At 36.4% G+C, this 25,399-nt stretch overlaps 1 protein-coding gene across 1 annotated transcript in view; it reads right to left on the bottom strand.

Moving 5' to 3' along the window:
* Positions 1–200: 200 nt before the first annotated feature.
* Positions 201–25,399, bottom strand: part of HECW1 (HECT, C2 and WW domain containing E3 ubiquitin protein ligase 1) — a gene marked incomplete at its 5' end in the record, with an annotated part of 167,334 nt that continues 142,135 nt past the window's right edge. Inside the window, 6 exons of the mRNA XM_083379003.1 lie at positions 201–360; positions 5,344–5,542; positions 5,884–5,998; positions 8,021–8,167; positions 10,013–10,142; positions 12,067–12,165. Coding sequence (XP_083235129.1) covers positions 249–360; positions 5,344–5,542; positions 5,884–5,998; positions 8,021–8,167; positions 10,013–10,142; positions 12,067–12,165 — 802 coding nt within the window. The 3' untranslated portion in view covers positions 201–248. The remainder of the gene's footprint in view (positions 361–5,343; positions 5,543–5,883; positions 5,999–8,020; positions 8,168–10,012; positions 10,143–12,066; positions 12,166–25,399) is intronic.

Genomic DNA, 25,399 nt, shown 5'->3' on the forward strand with positions numbered 1-25,399 from the left:
CATTATTACTAATGGAGGTATGTGTAGATACATGGAGACCTTGGTTTTATATTGCATACAGGGTAATTGTCCATTGGGAATTAAAGATGAAAAGCATGATAGTTAATTCTTAAAGGAAAGCTGTTCTTCATGCACAGCTTTTATTTCTCCTGTCTTTTCCATTAGAAACAAAATACTGAAAGTCAAATTCATATGGTAGCAGGAGGGAAAGATGCCATTGGCAAGGAAAAAATTGAACCCCCCTTTTTTCATTCAAGTCCAAAGGTACTAGTTTCTTCAACAGCTGTCAACAACTTTTCACAAAGCATAGAATATGATGGATAGGGTGGAAGATCCAGGCGATTGAAACAAGTATGGGCCCTGCAAAATGAAAACAATATGTAAAGCTTTAAAAACAGCATCTTTGTCCGAAATAGTCTAATCTACATCACTTGCCTTATTGATCCTTTTAAACCTGTAAATATAAATGAAACCACATATTTGTGAAGAATGTTGTATTTGTTATTACTGTGTAAATTAATAATGAGTTTAAAAGAATATTTCAAATCCTTTGCACAATTTCCCCCTCTCTCCATGTTTTTCTAAGTCACAATTTCCTATTTGAACTGTAAACATAACTTCCCCATAACTAGTAAGAAAGACCGGAAAGGAAAAATGTTAACACAGGACAAGAACTAGGCACTTTCCTTTTAAGCTGTAAGGGTAGTGCTTATAAGAAGATTGATATACCTGTATTTGAAGCTATAATTCTGGACCTAGTTATATCCTCATTCAGAAGGTATGGCTACTCTCTACTTCTCCAAAAGGCAAGATTTATGAAATATCAAATAGGACTCTTGGTGATTTTTGCCATTTTGTGTAATTCTTTCTGAGTCATATAAACTGGCTCATGATTTTCAGTGTAATACAAAAGACCTGGATATTTTCCTTTGATTGTTCATTATTTATTTATTTAGTTGATCTATTAATTGGTTTTTACTTTAATTGATGAATTTGTGCAGATATTGCATGTTTAAATATGGTTTTAAAGATAGATATCTTGGGTGACTTCAGGGGCACTGTAACAGCCATATCTTTGAGGACAAGCCATTTGTTCAACATCATAACTATAGTTGCTGAATGAATTGTTGTTGAGTGAGGACTATCTATTGCAGTATAAATGATGAATAAATGAGTATTCAAATTTAATTAATGGTGCAATATAGTGCATAGATAGTAGCACAAATTTGACAAACTGGGAGAATGTTTTTAAAAGAAGTAAGTGGAAATTGTACTCTCTGCCTGGAAATTTCTTCAAGATCAGATAAATGAAAACTGTGTCTATAATCTTTATATAGGGAGCAACATAGTAACATATTGATTAGAGTGTTTGTTGAGGCATTATCACATGGAAATAACTGTAGAGTACTCCAAAAAGGAGTTCTGAGGGTGATGTATCCAGCCTGACTAAAGTGAAAGCCTTACAAAATTTCAAAATTGTGATAAAGGACAAATAAGAGACTAAAGTAAATTCCTTCAAAGTGAGATTGCTTAAATTTGTTGAATATCTATACCTGAAATCCAACGTATGAGGACAGTTCTAGCATTGTCAAAATCTATTGAGCATATATTTTCCATAGAGAAGCCCAGTAGGCGAATTTTATCTATGACTTTTTAAAGCCATGATTATTTAAAACAATCTCTAAGTACTATGGTGCCGAATCTATAGGAAATAATATTAGGTTTAGCCAAAGGCAATAAGAAGAATTGCATAGGGGTCTCAAAACTGTGGCCCATGGGCTACATCTGGCTTCCTGGAAGTATCCAGCCTGCCAGCCCTCCCATGCTTCAATCCTTTCCAAACAGCGTAGGGAGAGAAAGGAGGGTTGTATTCATCACTGTTTGGAAATGAAGATAGGATTCCCTCAATTTCTGCGATGGGGAGGAGGTTGTGAGCCAGCTAAAGGATTGCTGGGTGAGAAAGGCGAAGCATCTTCCCCTTTAAAATATTTGTTGGCTTTGAGCCAGCTGGAGGGTTGCTTCCTTTGCTAGGGGTGTGTGTATGATTCAAGGGATTGTTTGTTCCCCCCCTCCCCATCTGCCGGATGAGGAAGAAGAAGCCTGCTGGAGGATTATTTCCTTTGCCTGTGTGGGCGGGGGAGGGGGGAGGGAAGAGTGATCTGGACTGGCTGAGCACTGGCCTGATCCACCAAAGCTTCTCTCTCCTTTTCTGTTTGCTAATGTTTGACATTTTTCTTATATTATTTGTCCATATAAGCACAGCAGTTTCTGCATAGTTGTCACATAACATAGAGCAAAATAAAACACATTCAATTAATTTTTATTTGCTCATTTATAAAATTGATTTTTGCCCCTGCTCCTTGAATCTTTGCAAAGTATCCAATGTGGCCCTCAGACTGAAAAGTTTGGAGACTCCTGTTCTAGCATACAATGAGACTATAGCTACATTAAGATAGTATTTTTTATGTTTTTTGAAACTATCTGAATGGCTCTAATAAACCTATTTTGAGTAGTTTCAAGAATATTAAGCCTTTCAAAAGAGCAGATTTGGGAGCCATAAAAAGCTGAAGGACTGTTTAGCTTTGTAAAGTTTACTGTGGTAAACTTTGCAAGCTGCAGGGATATACAGATAATCCTTATGTTACAATGGCAATTGGGACCAGAATTTTTATTCAGGCATTATTATTCCTCTCTAAATTCAGTCTGTCCTTCAGCAATAATATTTTTAATTTGTACCTAATCTACTAATTTTAGATATAAAAAGATGACATAGAGTTTACTTACTGGGAAGGAAGCAGATTTGATCCTATTAATTATACTTATTAGTTATTAAACTAATAAGTCTATAATTAATAGGATCAAATCTGCTTCCTTTACTTTTGTATGATGACATGACAATATCCTGCTTCCAATTATTATTATTTATTAAATTTATATGTCACTTATCTCATGGTATAAGGAAACTCTGAGTAGCTTACAACATAATAAAACATATCAATATAAAAACAATTATAAATATAAAAAGAGGTTAGTATTATAGTATTAATATTATAAATTAAAATTACAACCAAAAATTGGCATGTTGTTAATATGTGGGAATAGGGTGATCAGAAATGGACCGCACCAATCTTTGTTTTTCTTTTTTAATTTGGGAGAAATTAAATCACCTTCAGATGCCTTATCTGGTTTTAACTGGGCTATACTGTAGGTACCTTAGTTATAGACATAAGTGACAATCCTGGAGGTCTCCATAAAAGGGAATTACATCTGAGATTACAGCAGATACCTTTTTTAAAATCTTACAGAAGTGATCCTCCAATTTATCTGCCGATATTTACAAGAAAGGGCCATAATACAGGTATCGTCCATCTACTGTATGAAGTACTGATTGATTAAGTGCCAAAACTAAGTGGAATTCTTATGTTTTGCCTTTAAAATTAAGTTCTTCCAATTCTCTGTTACATTTTCTTTAGCTTCAAAGGATCTTGATAATTTTTTCTCAACATTAAGTAATTGAGTATTCAAAGAATTTCCTTAAGAAAAGAATTTATTGCAATTAAGAAAGATTCTTTTACCCTTGATGCAATCATTATCATACCAAGGTTTAAACAGCATTGGCTGTTAAAAATCTTGTCCAGGGGATAAATGACTGATACAGTGACACTACTTAGTCCCGTGGTGGCAAACCTATGGCACGCGTGCCACAGGTGGCACACAGAGTCCTCTCTGTGGGCATGTGCGCCGTCGCCCCAGTCCTAGGCCTTCAGCTGGGCTTTATAAAACCTTTTCACTTTAGGCCTCCGCAGCCATGTGCAAAAAAAAAGAAGGTTCAATCAATTTCAACTTCTTGCGGGGGGGAAAAAAGATCTCGCAAAGTTGGAATTGATTGATTGAACTTTTTAGTCCCACCCAGTCTGCCGTTACCACTGCAGCCACGCCCACCCAATGGGCCATGCCCACCTAATTGGCCACACCCAGCCAATGGGTCACACCCACCCGGCACCCAACGATACATAAATGGGTTTTGGGTTGCAGTTTGGGCACTCAGTCTCTAAAAGGTTTGCCTTTTAGAATTGAAATCAGCTAGGCAGATTTGTTTGTGTATCTGAACCAGTGACTCAAAAGTGAAGAGCCTAGATAAAACTTTAGCCAAACTGTGAGACCATTACTTCTGTACTTGTAATGTCAATAGGGCAAGGGGCTACTTCTAATGATTCAAGATTTGGTTCAGAATTAAAAGAAATAGTGGAAAGCGATCACTAACATCTTGAATTTCAATACAGAAGTAAGCTATAAAATGAACAAACCTCCAGGTAACCATGATATAATCAACTATTCTGGCCCCATTACGGCACCAGAATGTAAATTCCCCTTTTATACCATTTGTCATTAAATCTATCTAGATCTAATATGTTGTGCCAAATGAAATCCTACAATGTTACAATTAAACTGGTAAATAGCCATATCAATTTTAGGGAGCATTGGCTGTTTAAAATAAATTTGCAAAAGAGTGTCAAATTGACCAATACTTGCATTAAAGTAATCAGCAATAATAATTATAGTGTCTGGGTGTTGATATATGTAACCCTAGTTGAGCATTGATTATTTCTCAGACCTTGGGTTTCTAGAAATGCAAGTATAGACCAACACATGCTTATAAAACATGATGTTTTAAGTTTGAATGAAGAACTACAAGAACTACAGGTATCTTTTATAAACAATTTCAATACTTTAATCTGTCTTTTATAGGACCAGGATTACCTTTAGGCAAAATGAGATGGTATGTCTTTAGGAAATAAGAGAACAGAAATTATTTTTTAAAATTTTTTTACTATTAATTTATTAATATTTTTAGTATTTTTAACCAGCATAATGGTGGTATTTGAATTCCCTGCAGAAGGGACCATCTTTCTCTGCTGTTTTTCTAATTATTCTGGACTGCATATCATGGTATTGTATTTCTGATTCTATGTGACCCTAACAGTCCATGCAAATGACAAAAGAAAGAATGGCAAAGCAAGAAACCACATAGGAAAAGAAAAGTTGCTTTACTTGACTAAGATTTTTCAACATTTAATTATTTGATATCCTCCATATTCAAAGTGGTAGAATATGAACCCCAAAGGAATTTTTGATCTGACTGCCTTTATCACTTTTAGTCTATCTTTTCTATAACACAAAATAATTAGGATATCTTTGTAAAGCAGTCTTTAACATGATAAATTGGAATATTCAGAGATGCTGTAAGACAGTCTTTTCATTAATAAAAATATCAATCATGTGAACATGAAAATAAATTGATCTCCAACTATGAAGGATGGAATATCATTTTAAGAAACATACCTGGGGAGTGATGTTATTTTACCCCATTTCTCTATACAGAAACGCCGTAGTCCATTGCTCCCTCGAAGGGCTGCGAAGCCTTCATAAGGGACACTAGATGTTCCAGTAACAAACTGCAGCAACCGTAGTCTTTGCTCATTGTTGAACCTTTCTACTGCTGCCCAGAACCATCGTATTACTATATGTCCATCATGGTAACCTAAAAGAAAAGATGGGTAAAAGACAAATGCATTAGAATCATGCAAAAAAGACATAATTGGATGTGAAGATGAACTAAACATGTTTTGCTCTATCTAGTCATATCTGCCCAAGATATTTGTGTTTTTTCCATATTAGTTTTATGTAATTGCAGGTATATCTGAATTAAGCATATCCTATATAAAGAAAAAAATAGCTATTAGACAGATAAACCAACCTACAACCTATAAAATAAGTAATTTGACACATTTGACTACCTTAAAGACATGGGGCAGAATTCCCAGCAGTAACAGGACATAATATAATGAAAAAATGGTGAGGAAGAATAATTGCAATGTTTACCACCCCGATATTCTGTGTTATTGCGCCAATCATTAAGATCGATTTCAGCTGTGCCAGCGATTACCAATTCTAGCTCTCTAGCATCAAAAAGTGAAACAAGTCTTGAGTCTACGACCTGAAAAATAAAGCACAGATGCTACTAATAAATACAGAAATGTCAAAAGACTCAATATTTTACACAAATTAGGTATATTTGCAAATTCCAGAAAGCTGGTTTCCCATTATTAACTATAACTAGCCTTGGTGGAGCAGTGGGCTAATGCAGGTTCGAGTCCCACCAGGCTCAAGGTTGACTCAGCCTTCCATCCTTCTGAGGTAGGTAAAATGAGGACCCAGATTGTTGGGGGCAATTAAGCTGACTTTGTAATAATGCCGCTTGGGTGTGTGTGTGAAAGCCCTAATAAGCAGGCATATACATAGAATGAAGGCTACTGCTAAGCTTGTAAGCCGCCCTGAGTCTTCGGAGAAGGGCGGGATATAAATGGAATTAAAATAAAAAAATAAAAAATAAAAATTATTAAAGATTTAATTGAATATTTTTCCCATGTATTATTTTAATGTGGATTAATTGTTTGCTTGTATAGTTTTGATCTGCAGGTTTTATTAAGGCTATTATTGCACTATTCTCTGCCATTGACATAGCAATAAATGATAACACTGATCAATTAGTGCTCAATAAAATTCTAATTATTTTAAATAGGTCAGTAGAAGAAAATTATTTTAAATATTATATCAGTAGAAAAGAATAGTGGAAGAGAGCCAATTTGTTGTGGTGAAGGTGCTAGGCCAGTGATGGTAAACCTTTTAGAGACTGAGTGCCCAAACTGCAACCCAAAACCCACTTATGTATCGTTGGGTGCCAGGTGGGTGTGACCCATTGGCTGGGTGTGGCCAATTAGGTGGACATGGCCCATTGGGTGGGTGTGACTGCAGTGGTAATGGCAGACTGGGTGGGACTAAAAAGTTCAATCAATCAATTCCAACTTTGCGAGATCTTTTTTTCCCCGCAAGAAGTTGAAATTGATTGATTGATTGAACCTTTTTTTTTGCACATGGCTGTGGAGGCCTAAAGCAAAAAGGTTTTATAAAACCCAGCTAAAGGCCTAGGAATGGGGTGATGGCACGCATGCCCACAGAGAGGGCTTTGCGTGCCACCTGTGGCACGTGTGCTAGGCTAAATCAGGTGCTAGGCTAAACCAGGAAAATGTGAGTTCTAATCCTGCCCTTGGGCCAGCCCATCTCTGAATCCTAGGAAGGAGGCAATGGCAAATAAGTTTCAAAAAACTTTTCCAACAATGTTTAAGGGATAAAAATCTACATTAAACTTAAAAAAAAAACAGGAGAAAAAAACTGCACAACTAAAATGTACAGCTTTGATTTAAGTTTCTGATTTTCTGTCACTCACACAAATGGGGCTCAGAAGTTGTGCAAAAACTTCAAAATTGGTAATAATTTCATTTAAGCCAATCATCAGGCCACGGGCCCTCTACCAGGCTGCAACCTGTTCAAAACCAGGCCATGGGAGAGATGGGCAAGTGCAAGTGCATAAACTGCCATTCACATGAGCAGAGGGTGTTTGCACTATGCAAGTCGAGCTTTGCATATGAGGGCAAGCATTTTCCACTTGTGTGAATGGAGCTTCATGCATGCGTGCACCTGCAACTCACACATACTCACGTGCTAAGCCACCAAGCTGGAAAGGTTGGAGACCGCTGATTTAAGAGACTTGGGCCCAGGGGGAAGGGAAAATATAACAATGGGCAGTACCAAGATTTTAGTGAAAGTTTGTAGAGGGAATCCTAATGTTATATAGGCACAAATCTTTACATTTGTTTTCATTTTAAAAACGGAATTTGCACTTCAATTTGTCATAGATTTGCTACCAAAAACTGGTAAACTATTGAAAAATAGAAGTGAAAATTCCATTACTTAATATTAAAACAAATGTACAGGTGTATAAGCATTGTACGCCTAAATAATGACAGGTCTTCTACTTATACTGATGCTTCCTATTAAGGTTTGAAACCACCACTAAAGCAGTTAATTATCTGTCCTTTTTTGTACTGAATTTGCTGTAATTAAAATGCCCTTATGCTTATAACTCTTCAACTCTTATTTGATAAAATATGATACATACTTCGTAGAAGCCACGAACTAGTGCCTCGGTTTGCTGAACAACCCCTCTTTCTACTCGCCACTTAACCATTCTTTCAATATACTCCTTCTTGTTCTTTTCAGTCACTTGTGTATTTGCACCTCCAGATTTCAACTCTCTTTCTGTTACCTAAAAAAACAACAACAAATAAGCAAAACATAAATATTGGACAGGAATATAAAAATTACCATTACCACAATTACTTTTAACTATCAAATATTGCTCAAAAAGATATTGCCTGAATATTGGTATGCTGTTTGATATTGCACTTCTGAATAGCTAGCACTACTCTTTTTTCAAATGGTATTATTTTATTATGTTATCCAAATTCAAATTGGGCATTTATTCCTAACAATACTGAGGAATCATTTTAAAATAGAGCCTTTGTCTATGACTTTTCCCCAGATTTGTTCCTATTTCATCTCTTAAATATTTTTAACATAGCATAAATATTTTAATGCAGTATTTGTTTGAGAGCTATCATGGATGTTCCTTGTGGATGTTTATGTTTTTCTTATAAACCACAATGAACCATTTTATTGAAATTGGAGGTATGGGCATTTGTATTCTAATCAGTATTGTCTTTAAAATTGTATTAGTTACCTGTACCAGCAATACTTAAAAAATTGGGGGTGTTGGTGGTTAAAATGGGTAACAAATTCTCTAAATCCTCATTATTTCACCATTTAGCTAAAAAGTAGATTTCTGAATAAAGCAGCTAGGACCATTTTTTCCAACTTTTTAGATCAAACAGAGTTTTTATATGGATTTTTTTTATTAGTCTCAATATTTTTATCAGTCTTAACATTCCCAAACTACTGCACCTCTTAATTGTTTTAATTTAGCTTTATTTAAATTGCATTATTTGGAGCAGATTCCTGATTTTCCAATATCCAAATGATAAGAAATATTAAACTATCTGAAATTTTAGTAATTCAGATACAATATATGCTGATCTTTGACTGTAATAAATATTTGATTGATTTAGGTTCAGATACATCTAGGTTTGAGAACTGCATTCTTATTGGTAATGCTATGACTTGCTATTTTTTTATATGTGTTGAAAGAATACAGGATTTTAAAAAGATACCTGCTTATTAGCAAATTAATATTGCTTGCTTTGAAGGCCCAAAATAAAGAATGAATGTTGGAACCAGCTGTTAACAGTTAACTTTATTTTGCAAATAAAATGAGACAGTCTCTACATCATTCCTACATTTTTTTAAAAGAAGGTACTTACCTAATAGTAATAAATAATAAATAAACTTGTTTTGCCTCTGCTATTTATATGGTGAACTTTCCACCCAGTTTGCTAAAACCTTTTATTTGTGATAGACTTCTAACATAAATAAATCCCAATGATGATTGTAAAGACATTAAGCAAAGGAATACTTGTCCATTCTTATTTTATTAATTTAATTTAATTTAATTAGATTTATATACCGCCCTTTCCCGAAGGACTCAGGGCTGTTTACAGGGTATTTAAAATCAGCAATACAAATACAAAAGTTAAAAAAACAATTAAAAAAGATTAAATCATCCCTTAAACTAAAAACCCCGGTTAAAAAATTCTCAGCCTGGGCCGGAAAGGTCAAAGAGCCAGGTCTTCAGGTCCCAGCGGAATGAACGAAGGTCAGGGGCAGTCCTCAGCTCCACGGGCAGCTGGTTCCAGAGGGCAGGCGCACCCACAGAGAAGGCCCTTCCCCTGGGTGTTATCCGGCGGCAATCTTTTACCGGCGGCACCCTGAGAAGACCCTCCCTATGTGAGCGCACTGGACGAAGGGAGCTTGATGCTGGCAACAGGTGTTCCCTCAAATATCCCGGACCCAAGCCATTTAGGGCTTTATAATATTGTACTTGGTGTTTCTTGTCTTCCTATACTTTTAATAAATGATCTCCAGATGAAATTTGTTCCTAAATTGAAATTTCTATGACTCTTAATTTCTAACTTTTAGTAGACTCATCTTAAGTTACCTGTCCAAACACTTCCTCATTCACTGTGAAAGTGAGATCCAGAATATCAGTAATGATGTTGTCTTTCATCCATTGTAAACTTTGGTGGAATTCTTCATCCAGATATTCCATATCACTAAGGTCACATGGCCTGATTGACAATAGATAATAAATAAATAATAAATTATGTTCAGGTTTCAAATAGTAAAATATTAAACCGTAGCCTCAGTTCAAATTTTAACAGTCATTAGCTACCTGCAATCAGAGCTAAGCATTGTATCAATGGCAATAAAATTTTCAATATGAAGAATGCTGAAGAATTTTACGGCATGATTTTGTATTAGCTTCCTAGGGATCATCTAGTTGGTTAGGAAAAGAAATCCTTAGTTAGATTTAGAGTGATTGGATATATATTTTCTTAATATTATTAGAGTGAGTTACAACTTGTTGGTTCATGCTTGATATTGTTCTCTTCTGATCATGAAGTGTTATTGGACTTTTTATTCATAGAAAACTTAGCTATACATACTTTTTTACAAAGCAGTAATTCAAAATATTTCATTCTAACATATACAATAAAAGGGTAATAAAATATGTTTTGCCAAAATATATTTTAGGGAAATAAATTCAGATATGTCATAATGAATTCAAAGTTCCCCCTGTTCCCATACCTAAATGCAGTCAAGTATATAAATGCATCATACATAAGTATAATGATCAACCAACATAAGTGATATTCAAGTTTAAAAAAGGGAACCCTTCTTTCTAGAAAAAAAGTTATTCTGCTATAGGTATAGACTCTATAACTTTAAAATTTTTAAATAGTTTTATCTGTGATTCCTGAACAACAAAATTTTAAAAGGCAAGAGATGCACAAAGAAGCATCTTCTTGAATATAGGCTCACTGTGGTTTAAAGATAATTGCAACTTCTCAGTGAGTTCTCTCTCACTCATACATATTGGCACAGATTAAATATCATAAATATGCTGATCTTACTCTGTTTTCTAGCCACCTTCTCATCCATTCAAGGGATGTTGCCAAGATTCTGTCCTGGTGTCTGGATGCTTCCTCCATAAATAGGTGTGAAATTGGGAATTAGAAATTGGGGTTGAACTGTATTAAACAACCTGGTGTGTGATTTGGAAGTTGTAGACTCTTCGTCCCATTTGAACAACTGGATTGGACAGCCTTTGTATAGCTCTAACTTGCACACCAATTGTGTCTGCTTTTTGATTGGGAGACCCTGCTCATGGACACATTTGCTATGGTCAGCTTGTAATTGGATTACTTAAATGTACTTTATATGGGCCTGCCTTTAATAACCACTTATAAAATGCAACTGGTCCAGAACATAGTGGCACGGGTAGTTAGGAGACCGCCTCACAAACTACACTGCTTTCTAGTGAGATTTTGAATGCAGATTAAGGAACATGTTTTTATCTATAGAGCTTCTCATGCTGGTAGGCTAAACTATTTGTGGGACCATCTGTTTCTAATTATTTCCATTCATCTGGTAAGATCTAAAAGGATCAGCATGCTTTAGATCATGGGTGTCAAACTCGATCGCATCACGTGATGTATTGTGACATTTTTTGCCTTTGTGGAGCCGGGGTGGGTGTGGCCTGCACGTGACACATCCGACCTGTGGGCTGCTAGTTTGACACCCCTGCTCTAGATTGCTTAGGCAATGTTATCTGGTGGGATCCAGAAGAAACAACTTCTCTGGTGCCAACAGCACCACCATTTGGGTTGCTCCCAACTCTGCCTGCCTTTCAAAAAGCTTTTAAGACTTCCCAAGGGTACTAAGTCGGAGACTGGCATGAACCCCTTGAATGAATTTTTCTTGGCACTTTATGTCTGTATATTTAATTTACTTTGTCATTTTTATATGAATTTAGTTGCAATTTACTGATGTGCGCTGGCCTGAGACATATTCTGAACAGGTGGCTATATAAATTGAATGAATAAATGAATAAATAAATTAAAGCTCTCTTTAAAATTCCACTCATCCTTCATTGCCAAGAGATTAAGAAATGCCATAATGGTTTCTTCCATTGAATTTGTAAATACTTACAGCCTTAACAACGCTTTGTAGAATGGCCTTGTGAAGAAAGCATCAAGTAGGTACTGATGAATAAGAGCAAGACCAAGGATACGACCACTAAATCGGAACCTGTACCAAATACATACATAATGAGCGATGTGTAGTTTTTGAGACAGTTTATTCCATTTTCCTTTTTTTCCTGTTGGAAAATAATGTAATATATCTAATAGCAATCAAGGCATTTCACTGACATGTAAAAATTGCCTTGGTGATTTTATCATAGGATTCATTTCATGTTATCCGAATTGATTTTCTAAGCAATTTCCATCCTGACAATGTGATACAACTGCATTATAAAATTAAAATAAACCAGAAAATCAGAGTAAATTAATCCCTTGTTTTACAAACAAAAGTGCTTTGGGTCAAATCCTATGCTGCACATTTATTCAGTCATTCTCAACCTGGTAATCTCCAGATAGTAGTATGTAAACTGATCGTGTGATTGGGAATTCTGGGAGCTGCAATTCCAACAAATCTTAAAGACGCAAAGTTGGAGAAGTTGCTTTAATATTCTATATAATTATATATTACCAAACATGTGATATCTACATGTGATATATACACTGCTCCTCAAAAAGCCAAAAAAGCCACCTTACAAGGAATACTACTTGCAAGGAAATAGGGCTGTGAAATGATCCATAAAGTAGAAAACCTTATCTGGATTGCCTGATAATATGTATGTTATACCTATCAACACAGAAGCACTCCAAATCACCTTTTCTACTTTGAATGTAGATCATAGCATTAACATAGTCTCAACCATCATGGGGAAAAACTGTGGTCTCATGTAAACTTATTAGAGAGGACAGAGGATACTGAATTAGGAAGGCTTTTGACCTTATCTTTGTGTTTTATCTTTTAAAACATAAGCAGGAAAAACACATCTCCATAACATTTTCATCATTCATCTATTGTTTTCCTCCCTTCTAAAAAGTTGAAGGACACAGATATACAAAGAATATTGTAGCAATTCTACTACTGGGTGTTTGGCAAATTCAGAATTTTGCACTTAAATGAACTCCTTGTTTAAAAACAATGTTAAAATATTACTTTAAAAAGATTAATATGATATATGAAGCCCTGGTCATGGTTCATTTTCAGATTCAACAAATATCTGTATAAAAACAAATAACAGAAAAATTAACTGTAATTGAAAGGCAAATATCTTGGTTAAAGTCTTATTTTTCTTCCTAAATTAACATAATTAGAATTTTGGGAGGAAATACAAAAGGAGAAGAAAATGTTACGAAAGTAGTAAACAATTAAATAGATATGTAAAAATTGATATATACTGTAGGTCTTAACCTATTTAGACACTGATGGGAATTAAAGTAAAAAAATACATTAGAACAAGCATATATACAGTAATTGAATCTGCTTGCTGTATCAGAACAAGGGGATGTAATATCCACAAAATTGAACATGGGCACCACTGTACAGAATTCATTGGCTCATGCTCCATTGTATTGATAAAACTGATAAAACTTGACAGAATTCATAAAACATTCAGTAAAACTAAAGTTTTAGACTTTATCGAAATTGAAGAGTATCTAAAACATAAACTTGAAGGGTGGCATAAAGTCACAGGAATCAGTTCTCAGTAGATACTGATAAAATCTGCCATCTTGGAGACAACTAGTCTCTAAGTGAAGCACATCAGTACAAGCAAAAGAAAGAGAACACATTCTGGTTCACAGCAGGTGTACATAGGCTAATAAAGGAGGAAATAAAATCAGGATATATCGATATCAGAATAGCAAAAATGTAGCTAGTAGAGTGGTATATAAGAACCTACAAAAGAAGCCAAAAAAGTTATTTTCTGTAAAACACAGAAAGATGAATTGGCAGGTGAGGTAATCCACTTAAAGATTAATAAAGCAATGGGTCTGGATAGTATTCATCCAGAGTTTTGAGGGAACTTCTAGGACCATTAATTGATTTCTTTAACCAGTCTCTTCTAACAGGTGAAATTCCCCAAGACTGCTGAACAGCAATGTTGTACCCTTGCACAAGAAGTGGGCTAAAGAAGAAGCTAGAAACTATAGACCAGTGAGCTTAACATCTGTAGTACTGAAGTTAATGGAATCACTTCTGAAAAAAAAGGAATAATGAACATTTAAAGGCACACAACTTAATGGATGCAAAGGCCTTGGATCATCTTAATTGCTCTTCTCTGAACAAAACTCTCAACATCTTTTTTGTGATATGGTGACCAAAATTGTCTTATCGACAATTGTTAAGTCTGGGGTGTTATATTGCAGGTGCTTGTCTGTTTGAATTCTGAAGTCCCAGAGCATCATCATCAATCATCATCATCATTATCATTATCATTTTGTTTCTAGTTGTTTGCAAAATTGTCTTTTGTTTATCTTTTCTAGGATCTTCCCAGGTATTGATGTTAAACTGGTTTGTGTGTAGTTTCCTTTATTGAAGATAGGGACCACATCAGCCCTTTTCCAATCCTAAAGGACTTCCGCAGTGTTCTAGGATTTGTGAAAGATGTGGTGCAATTATTCTGAGATAACATTTGCCAGCTCTTTCAGAACTCTGGGATGTAATCTGTTGGGTCATGGTGATTTATTTTTGTCAAGGTTGGATAGGTGTTCTCTTACCATTTTCTTGCTTTTGATTTTTGTTTCTAGTATGTCTTTTGCAGTATTTTTTGGTGTGTTGGGCTATGGTTTCTTTTTGTGTGAAGATGATGCAAAGTATGAGTTAAGCAGCTCTGCTTTCTCCCTGTTGCCTGTAATTTCCTTGCCATCTTCTTTCTTTAGTGGGCCTACAGTTTCCTTGACTTTTTTCTTGTTGTTAATATGTTGGAAGAAACTTTTTTTCTTTGTTTTCCTTGATTTCTGTTGCGAGTGTTTGTTTGTTCTGGGCCTTTGCTTTCCTGACTTCTTCTTTGCATGCTCTGGCTGTCTGCTGATAATCGGCCTTGGTTATGTGCCCCTTTCCATTTTTTGTACTTGTCCTTTTTGTCTTTTAGTTTCTTTTTGTGCAGCCATGCGGGTTCTTCTTGGATTTCTTGTTTTTCTTTCTCAATGGTATTGTTCTGGTTTGGGCTTTTGTGATTGCTTTTTTCAGGGTTTCCCATGCTTCTTGGGTTGTTTTCCCCTTCAGAATTTTAACCATGGGATCTTTCCTAGGTTCTCTCTGAGTTTGTTAAAGTTGGCTCTTTTGAAGTTTAGGATGTTGGTTGGATTGTTTTCTATTGCTAGTGTTTGCCTTAAATTAAATTGTAGTATGACGTGGTTGCTTTCCCCCAAGGTTCCAGCAATTTCGATTCCTTCTATCACTTCATCTCTATTTACAGTATAAGGATTAAGTCCAGTATAGCTTTTCATCTAGTTCCCTCCTCCACCTTTACAAAGTTAAGTTACAAAGTTGTTGGCTAGGTTGATTAGGAATCTGTTTAATCTCCCGCTCATTGCTGAGTTTGTCTCCCAGTTGATATCTGGATAGTTGAAGTCTCCCATTACTACTGTGGTATGCTTCCTGCATACATTTGTTAACTGGTTGGCAAAAAGTTGATCTATTTCTTCTGATTGGTTGGATGGGCTGTAATATACACCTATGATAATGTCATTTTTTTCCTTTTTTATATTGACCCATATACATTCTGGAGAGATTTTGTCTTGGATCATGTGTATTTCTACAGATATGTAGTGTTCTCTTATGTATAATGTAACTCCCACTCCTCTTTTTGTAGACCTGTTTCTTTTGAACAATTTGTAACCATCTATCAGTCCATTCCATTCATGGGTTTCGTCCCACCATGTTTCTGTTATGCCAACTATGTCATACCCTCGTGTACTATTACATCTAGTTCACCTGTTTGTTCCTCAAACTCTGGCATTTATATATAAGCATTTAAGGCTTTTATATATAAAAGACACCTGTCCATAGAAGCAATCAATGAATCAGATTCCAAGCTCTCCACCATGGCCAAGAACAAAGAGCTGTCCAAGGATTCCAAGGACAAGATTATAGACTTACACAAGGCTGGAATGGTCTACAAGACTGTTGCCAAGCAGCAGTGAGAAAGTGACAACATTTGGTGCAATTATTCACATATGGAAGAAACACAAAATAACTGTCAATCTCCTCGGTCTGGGGATCCATGCAAGATCTCATCTTGTGGAGTTTCAGTGATCATGAGAACGGTGAGGAATCAGCCCAGAACTACATAGGAGGATCTTGTCAATGATCTCAAGGCAGCTGGGACCATAGTCACCAAGAAAACAATTGATAACACACTACGCTGTGAAGGACTGAAATCTTGCAGCGCCCGTAAGGACCCCTGCTCAAGAAAGCACATGTACAGGCCTGTCTGAAGTTTGCCAATGAACATCTGAATGATTCAGAGGAAAACTGGGTGAAACTGTTTTTTGGTCTCAGATGAGACCAAAATTGAGCTCTTTGGCATCAACTCAAGTCTCCGTGTTTGGAGGAGGAATGCTGTCTATGACTCCAAGAACATCATCCCCACCATCAAACATGGAAGTGGAAACATTATGCTTTGGGGGTGTTTTTCTGCTAAGGGGATAGGACAACTTCACTGCATCAAAGGGACAATGGACGGGGCCATGTAGCATCAAATCTTGGGTGAGAACCTTCTTCCCTCAGCCAGGGCATTGAAAATGGGTTGTGGATGGGTATTCCAGCATGGCAATGACTCAAAACACATGGCCAAGGCAACAAAGGCTTGGCCTAGCCAGGTCCTGGAGTGGCCTAGCCATTCTCCAGATCTTAATCCCATAGAAAATCTATGGAGAGAGCTGAAGGTTCAAGCTGCCAAATGTCAGCCTCGAAACCTTAGTGACTTGGAGAGGATCTGCAAAGAGGAGTGGGGCAAAATCCCTCTTGAGATGTGTGCAAACCTGGTGACCATCTCCAAGAAACATCTGACCTCTGTAATTGCCAATGGGTTTTGCCACCAAGTACTAAGTCATGTTTTGAGAACAGATCAAATACTTATTTCAATTTATAACTTTTTTGAAATGCATTTTTCTAGATCTTTTGTTGCTATTTTGTCTCTCACTGTTAAAATAAACCTACCATTAAAATTATAGACTGATCATTTCTTTGTCATTAGGCAAATGTACATCAGCAGGTGATCAAATAATTTTTCCCCCTCACTGTAGGTCCTGTTCTATTCAATGTGTTTGTAAGTGAGGTTCCTAAGTAAGATTTGTCTTTTTGTTGATGACACAAAGATGTGTAAAAGAATTGATGTTTCTAGGGGTCTGATTTGGCATTGCTGGAAAATTGGTCAAAAATGTGCAAACTAGAATTCAGTGTTTCTAAATGTAAGATCATGCACTTAGGAGAAAACAACCCTATGGCAGGGTACAGTATTGGGTACAGTGGTAGCTAGAGCAACAGAAAAAACAATATTTATGTGTGTTCATAGAAGATGACTTCAAAATGAGTAAATAGTGTGAAGTCAAACAAAATTCTGGGATGCATCGCCAGAGGAATTACTAGTAGGAAAAAGAAAGTGCTAATCCTGCAATATAGAGCTTTAGTTCAGACCCCATTTTGGAATACTATGTCTAGTTCTGGGCACCTCATTAAAAAAAGATATTAATAAGATTGAGCAAGACCAGAAATGGGCAAAAAATGATGTAAGGTCTGAGGGACAAAACATATCAGGAGAGATTGGAGGAACTGAATATGTACAGCATGGAGGACAGAAGGGAAAGAGGGGACTTGATTGAAATCTTTAAATGTACTAAGGATGCAAATAAGGTTCTGTAAGGCAGTATTTTCAATATTAATCAAAAGCCTATAAAGCCCTAAATGGCTTGGGTCCGGGATATTTAAGGGAATACCTGCTGCCAGCATCAAGTTCCCTTCGTCCATTGCGCTCGCAGAGGGAGGGTCTTCTCAGGGGGCCGCCGATAAAAGATTGCCAGCGGATAACACCCAGGGGAGAGCCTTTTCTGTGGGTGCGCCTGCCCTCTGGAACCAGCTGCCCGTGGAGCTCAGAACTGCCCCTGACCTACGTTCATTCCGCCGAGACCTGAAGACTTGGCTCTTTGAGCTCTCTGACCCAGGCTGAGAATTTTAACTGGGGTTTTATTTTCAGGGATAATTTAATCTTTTATTTGTCTTTTAACTTGTATTTTGTATTGGTATGATTTTAGAATACACTGTAAACTGCCCTGAGTCCTCCGGGAAAGGGCGGTATATAAATCTAATAAAATAATAAATAAATAAATAAATAAATACAGTATGTGAGAAGATCCTGGAAAAGATAATCAAACAACAAATCTGGCAACACCTAGAGGCAAACAAAGTTATAACAGAAGCCAACTTGAGTTTGTCCTAAATAAATCATGTCAAACAAATCTTATTGCATTTTTTGACAAATTGACAAATTAGTTGACAACAAAATACTATGAACATAATTTACTTGGACTTCCCTAAAGCATTAATCCTAGTGGGACGATCCCTTGACTATGAGCCAGCAATATGCCGCAGTGGCCAAAAAAGCTAATACAATGCTGGGTTGTATAAATAGAGGCACATAATCAAGATCATGTGAAGTATTAGTACTGCTATATAAAACCCTAGTGAAACCACACCTGGAATACTGTGACCAATTTTGGTCACCATACTACAAAAAAGATGTTGACACCTTGGAAAAAGTTCAGAGAAGAGCAACTAAGATGATCCAAGGCCTGGAGACTAAAACATATCAAGAACGGTTGCAGGACTTGGGTTTGGCTAGTCTAAAGAAAAGAAGAAATAGGGGGTGACATGATAGCAGTATTCCAATATTTGAGAAGCTGTCACAAAGAAGAGAGGGTCAAATTATTATCCAAAGTACCAGAGCGCAGGACAAGAAACAATGGTTGGAAAGTGACCAAAGAGAGAAGCAACCTGGAATTAAGGAGAAACTTTCTAACAGTAAAGACAATTAACCAGTGGAATAGCTTGCCTTCAGAAATCGTGGGCGCTCCATCACTGGAGATTTTTAAGAAGTGACTAGATAGTCACTTGTCTGAGATGGTATTGGTTCTCCTGCTTGAGTGGGGGGGGGGGGCTGGCCTAGAAGACCTCAAATGTTCCTTCCAGCTCTAATTTATTCTCTACTCTCTTTAAATACAGTAGAGCATGCCCTATTAATTGGTAAGATCACTATCAGATGGATTTGTAACTGGCTGACCAACAGCACTCAACATGTAATCCTTAATAGTTCTACCTGTATATGCAGGGAAGTATGCAGTGGGTACCACAAGATTCTGTCTTAGGTCCAGTACTCCTCAACATCTTCATAAATGATTTAAATGAGAGGATAGAAAAGGAACTAATTAAATTGCAGACAATACCAAGTTGGCCGGAATAGCCAATGCTCCAGAAAGTAGACTCAAGATCCTGAAGGATCTCCACAGACTTGAGCACTGGGCCCTTCAAACAAAATATAATTCAATGACAAGAATATTTAAGGGTTTACTCTTAGATAAGAAAAAAACAAATGCATGGGTATAGAAAGGGTGGTATCTGATCTAAAAGAAATTATAGGGATCAAGGAGTCCTAGTAGATAACCACTTAAATATGAGCCAGCAGTGTGCTGCAATTGCCAAAAAAGCTAATAAAGTCCCAGGCTGCATTAAAAGAGGGATAGAATCAAGATGACTTGAAGTATTAGTACTGCTTTATAATGCTTTGGTAAGACTATATTTGGAATAGTGCTTCCAGTTTTGGTTGCCAAGATATAAAAAAGATGTTCAGACTCTAGAAAGTGTGCAGAAAAAAGCAACAAAGATGATTAGGGACTGGAAACCAAAATATACAAAGAATGGTTGCAGAAACTGGGTCTACTCTAATGAAAAAATGACTAGGGATGGCATAACATTTATCATATCTAAGAGACTGCCCAGAAGAAAAGGGATCTCCAAAGCACCTGAAGGCAGGACAAGACACAATGGACAGAAACTAATCAAGGAGAGAAGCAACCTATAATTAAGAAGAAATTTTCTGACGGTTAGAACAAGTAATCAGTGGAATAGCTTCCTTTCAAAAGTTGTGGGTATTCCATTATTGGAGGTTTTAAAGAAGAAATTGGATATCCATCTATCTGAAATCGTATAGGGTCTCCTGATTAAGCGGGGATTGAACTAGAAGACCTCCAAAGTTCTTTCAAACTCTGTTATTCTGATTTCTGTGAACAGTAACTTATGGTTATAAAACCCTGGATGAATCTATCAAAATATACTGGAATAATACCAAAGGTGTTTGCCATTTCTTTTAGTATTAATTTTCCATAAACTTGCTTTCCATCTCATAAGTTATTTTATCTCTGTATTTTTTTTTATTGAAAAGTTTTAACATACAATTTTCCTTTAAAACCCCCCTCCCCCTCCCTTCTCCCCCCTACCTCCCCCCTCCCCCCCGACTTCCCAGAGCTAAATACAAGGTATATATATAAAAAGCAATCATAAACAATCATATACTAACAACTATAAACTCTAAAATCCATCACTCTCTAGCTTATATAGGATAAAACAAGCCTTAGTAATATTAAATATATATAAAAAAACCAAAAGAAAAAAAAAGAAAAGAAAGAAGACTTATTCAAATGCTACATAAAACTTCTTAACCCTATACTTGTTCTGGATAAACTCAATCCATTTTCTCCATTCCATAATATAGCGTTCTTGCGAGTGATCTTTCAAATAGGCCGAAATCTTCGCCATCTCTGCCAGGTCGGAAACCTTTAAAGTCCACTCTTCTATGGTCGGCAGTTCCTCTTTCTTCCAATACTGACCTATCAAAAGTCTTGCTGCCGTAATTAAATTCAACATCAGCTTGGTGTCCACAACTGTAGCATCTGTAATTATTCCCAACAAAAAAAGTTGCAGACAAAACTTTATCCTCTGTTTAAAAATCTTCTGCATGTTCCACCAGACTTTTATCCAAAAAGCCTTAACCTTTTTACATGTCCACCATATGTGAAAATATGTTGCATCTTGTATTTTTTAAAAAATAAGAGAAAGAATGAGTTTATTATTTGATTCTATTTGTTTTGCCTCTAGCTCTCCTCCTAGAACATTTTATTGTATGAGATGATAAGAGGCTTGATCCAATTTTTTGGAAGGTTCCTGAGAGTAGTATATTAAGAAAATAGATATAATAATAATAATAATAATAATAATAATAATAATAATAAGAAGAAGAAGAAGAAGAAGAAGAAGAAGAAGAAGAAGAAGAAGAAGAAGAAGAACAACAACAACAACAACAAGAAGTTGGAAGGGACCTTGGAGGTCATCTAGTCCAACCCCCTGCTCAGGCAGGAAACCCTACACCATTTCAGACAAGTGGCTGGCTAGTCTCTTCTTAAAAACTTCCAGTGTTGGAGCATTCACCACTTCTGGAGGCAGGTTGTTCCACTGGTTAATTGTTCTAACTGTCAGGAAGTTTCTCCTTAGTTCTAGGTTGCTTCTCTCCTTGACTAGTTTCCATCCATTGCTTCTTGTCCTGCTTTCAGGTATTCTGGAGAATAGCTTGACTCCCTCTTCTTTGTGGCAGCCCCTGAGATATTGTAACACTGCTATCATGTCACCCCTCACCCTTCTCTTCATTAAATTAGAAGACATACCCAATTCCAGCAACCGTCCCCCATATGTTTTAGCCTCCAGTCCCCCAATCATCTTTGTTGCTTTTCTCTGTACCCTTTCTAGAGTCTCAACATCTTTTTTACATCGTGGTGACCAAAACTGGGTGCAGTATTCCAGGTGTGGCCTTACCAAAGGATTGTAAAGTGGTATTAGTACTTCACTTGATCTTGATTCTATCCCTCTCTTAATGCAGCCTAGCACTGTGTTGGCTTTTTTGGCATCTGCAGCACACTGCTGGCTCATATTTAAGTGATTGTCCACTAGGACTCCGAGATCTCTCTCACAGTTGCTACTATTGAGCAAGGTACTACCTATACTATACCTGTGCATTTGATTTTTCCTGCCTAAATGTAGAACCTTACTTTTTTCAAAATTGAATTTCATTTTGTTAGATAGTGCCCAGTGTTCGAGTCTGTCCAGATCCTCCTGTATCTTAAGCCTATCTTCTGGAGTATTGGCTATTCCTGCCAGCTTGGTGTCGTCTGCAAATTTGATGAGTTCTCAATCTATCCCCTCATCCAAATTGTTGATGAAGATGTTGAAGAGCCCTGAGCCCAAAACAGAGCCCTGGGGCACCCCACTACACACTTCCTTCCATGTAGATGCAGTTCCATTGAGGACCACACGCTGAGTATGGCCTGTCAGCCAGCTACGAATCCATCTGGTGGTGATGCTATGAAAAGTTGTTTGTGAAAATGGTACTGCAATGCTATTATAACAACACAGTTGCAAGACACAGTTATTATACTGTGGGAATTTTTCACATATTGTGAAAAAACTCAGTTGGGAAAAGAATTAAAATGTTATTAAACACAAGAATGTTTTTTTCCTGAAGGAATTATTTTTTCTGAGGCCATTTTTCCAGCATGTAAAATATTGATATTATCAGTGTAGCTGTCAAATATTATCAACAATGTTGCTAGCAAGATCATCTCCAATAAAAACAACTTTTAGGATTTCAAAATGCATAGACAGTTATGAGACCTTATGAAAAGAGACACCTAAGTGGCACAATGAAAAATAAGGACCAAACCAGACTAAGCATATTTGGGTGTATACTATTGTGATCAGAGCAGCAAAACATAAGGATTTCTATCTCCTTATCATTCCCACAGCCCAGTGACCTCTACCCTATTGGGAAGAAATGTGCAAGAGGAAAATCTAAGGGGCTGCTGTGAGAAATTTTTAAGTCATCTGGAAGAAAAAGTCACTCAGATTTACTTGGAGCTTCATAATAGCTGGGGTAGGTCCAAAGGAGATGGCTCTGATTATCTGGCTGACTTTGATCCTGTGAGTGCTAAGGAAGTAGATGGGATCCTCTATACCAGTGATGGCGAACCTTTAGAGACCAAGTGCCCAAACTGCAATCCAAGACCCACTTATGTATTGTCGGGTGCTGGGTGGGCATGGCCCATTGTGTGGGTTTGGCTAAATGGGTGGGCTTGGCCCATTGGGTGGGCGTGGCTGTGGTGGTAACGGCAGACTGGGTGGGATTAAAAAGTTCAATCAATCAATTCCAACTTCACAAGATCTTTTTTTTCCCATGAGAAGTTGAAATTGATTGATTGATTGAACCTTTTTTTTTGCACATGGCGGTGGAGGCCTAAAGCGAAAAGGTTTTATAAAACCCAGCTGAAGGCCTAGGACTGGGGTGATGGAGTGCATGCCCACAGAGAGGGCTCTGCGTGCCACCTGTGGCATGCGTGCCATAGGTTCGCCACCATGGCTCTATACCATTAGCTCAGATACATGTAATCTGGACCCCTTCTTTTTCTTGTTGATGAAAACCTTCAAGGAGAGGGATTGGAGTAGTGGTGAATATGTCCTTCAGAGAGAAAGTGTTACTCCTTTCTTTGAAAGAGGCAATTCTTTATTCTCAAGAAACACTCTTCAACATAAATATACTGGATGATCCTTGTCTGTTTCAAATCTCTCCTAAGGTTGTATAGGCAGTATTAATTGCAATAATGCATTGGGGAATTGTACATCACTGAAAATCAGATGCTTCAGTATACAATTTTCTAACTTACCCAGTAAAAAAGAAAAACTGAGAACCTGAAATCACTTAAATAAATTTACTTTAAAATATAGGAAAATCACATCCAGTAAGAATATAGGTTTTGGTTCCAACAAAAATACTGTCTATTTGAAATGTATCTATTTGAATAAAACAATTACTGCTTATAGACAATGTTTGCAAATAGTTTTAAATTTAACAAATTGCTTTACAAGTTGAACAGATTCCTGATGATTTAGATATTGTTACATCTGGCGTTGTCTGGATGTAAGCATAGCAGAGATTTCCTCCTTTATCAAAAATAATGTTTTTCATGATATGTTAAAATATTTTGTTGCACTTATCAGATAACTTTATAATCTTATTTCTTTTCAAAGAGTTCCTAATCATAAATGTATTATATAAATATATATATTTCATGTTCAAACCTGGAAGCAAATAAAAGTGAGAATTGAATGCCATGTCATTCAGTATAATCTTGCAAACTAATCAATACTTTTGTTGGTTCATTCTAGAACCAGAATGCATTTTTCCAGTAGAGAGAACAAGAGGTAAACAATTATATTATTGAAATGGAAGGAAAAATAATGTGCATTTCCATTTCCAGTTCTTTTGATTTCAACATGTTGATTTTTTAAAAAAAATATTTATCCCACCCTTTCTTTTCATATTCAACAAAGTGGCAAACATACCAATACCCACATCAACCCTATCAGATGGGTTGGGCTGAGAGAGAGTGACTGGCCAAAGTCAATCAGTTATTTTTCATGTCTAATGCAAGACTAGAACTCACAATTTCTGGTTTCTAGGCCCATACCTTAATCATTACACTAAGTGTTTCCACTACCTAGTTAAGAATGTAAGGAAGTCAGAGTTTCTATTTTGAAATTTCCTCCAGAAATTCCCTTCCCAATTGATGCCTGCAAGAATAACACTCAAGCAGTTTTCAGGAATTGAATGCAGTATTTATTCAACCTGTGCATGGAAATCTATACAAGTAGCCAGATGATTTGGTCACATAGTCCAAGGCTGCCTTCTGATGATGGATTTTTAAGGTATCGGAGGAAGAGATCTTTCTCATTATATTATACATAATCCTACTTTAATTGGAAACACAGGCAATTACTGTTCAGCAATAATGCTTTGCTTGGTTGCGATTTGCGAGAATTTCTACTTACAATGCTAATGATTTCAGCATTAGATTTGTTTAGCTATTTCTTTCACAAGGGATATATGAGTTAAATGCTACATAATTTATCAGCCAGAAGCTAGAAAATTTTCTGGTGGTCTTTCTTCCAAGTACTAATCAGTTCTGATCCTGCTAAAAATTTTGAGACTGGCCACATTCTGGTAAGGGCTGGCACATAACCAGCTAAAATAATAATCACACACAAGCAAAACCAGGATTCTAATAGGATCATTTCCTGTCTTTGCAGGGCAAGAGCTTGCCCAGATACTATGAGAGAAAATGAGAGTTTCGATTTGAACTTTAATTCAATAGAAAATTCTAGGACCTAAATGACTAATAGAGAATTTAATTTATGCTGAATCATTTTTAATATGACAATTAGAGTATTCTAACTATGGTTTATGAATGAAAAAAAAATTTAACTCTTATAAATACATTTGTCTATTTAATATAGCAACACTTTGGCACAA

The sequence above is a fragment of the Vipera ursinii genome (genome assembly GCF_947247035.1).
Source record: "Vipera ursinii genome assembly, chromosome: Z".
NCBI classification, from domain to species: Eukaryota; Metazoa; Chordata; class Lepidosauria; order Squamata; family Viperidae; genus Vipera; species Vipera ursinii.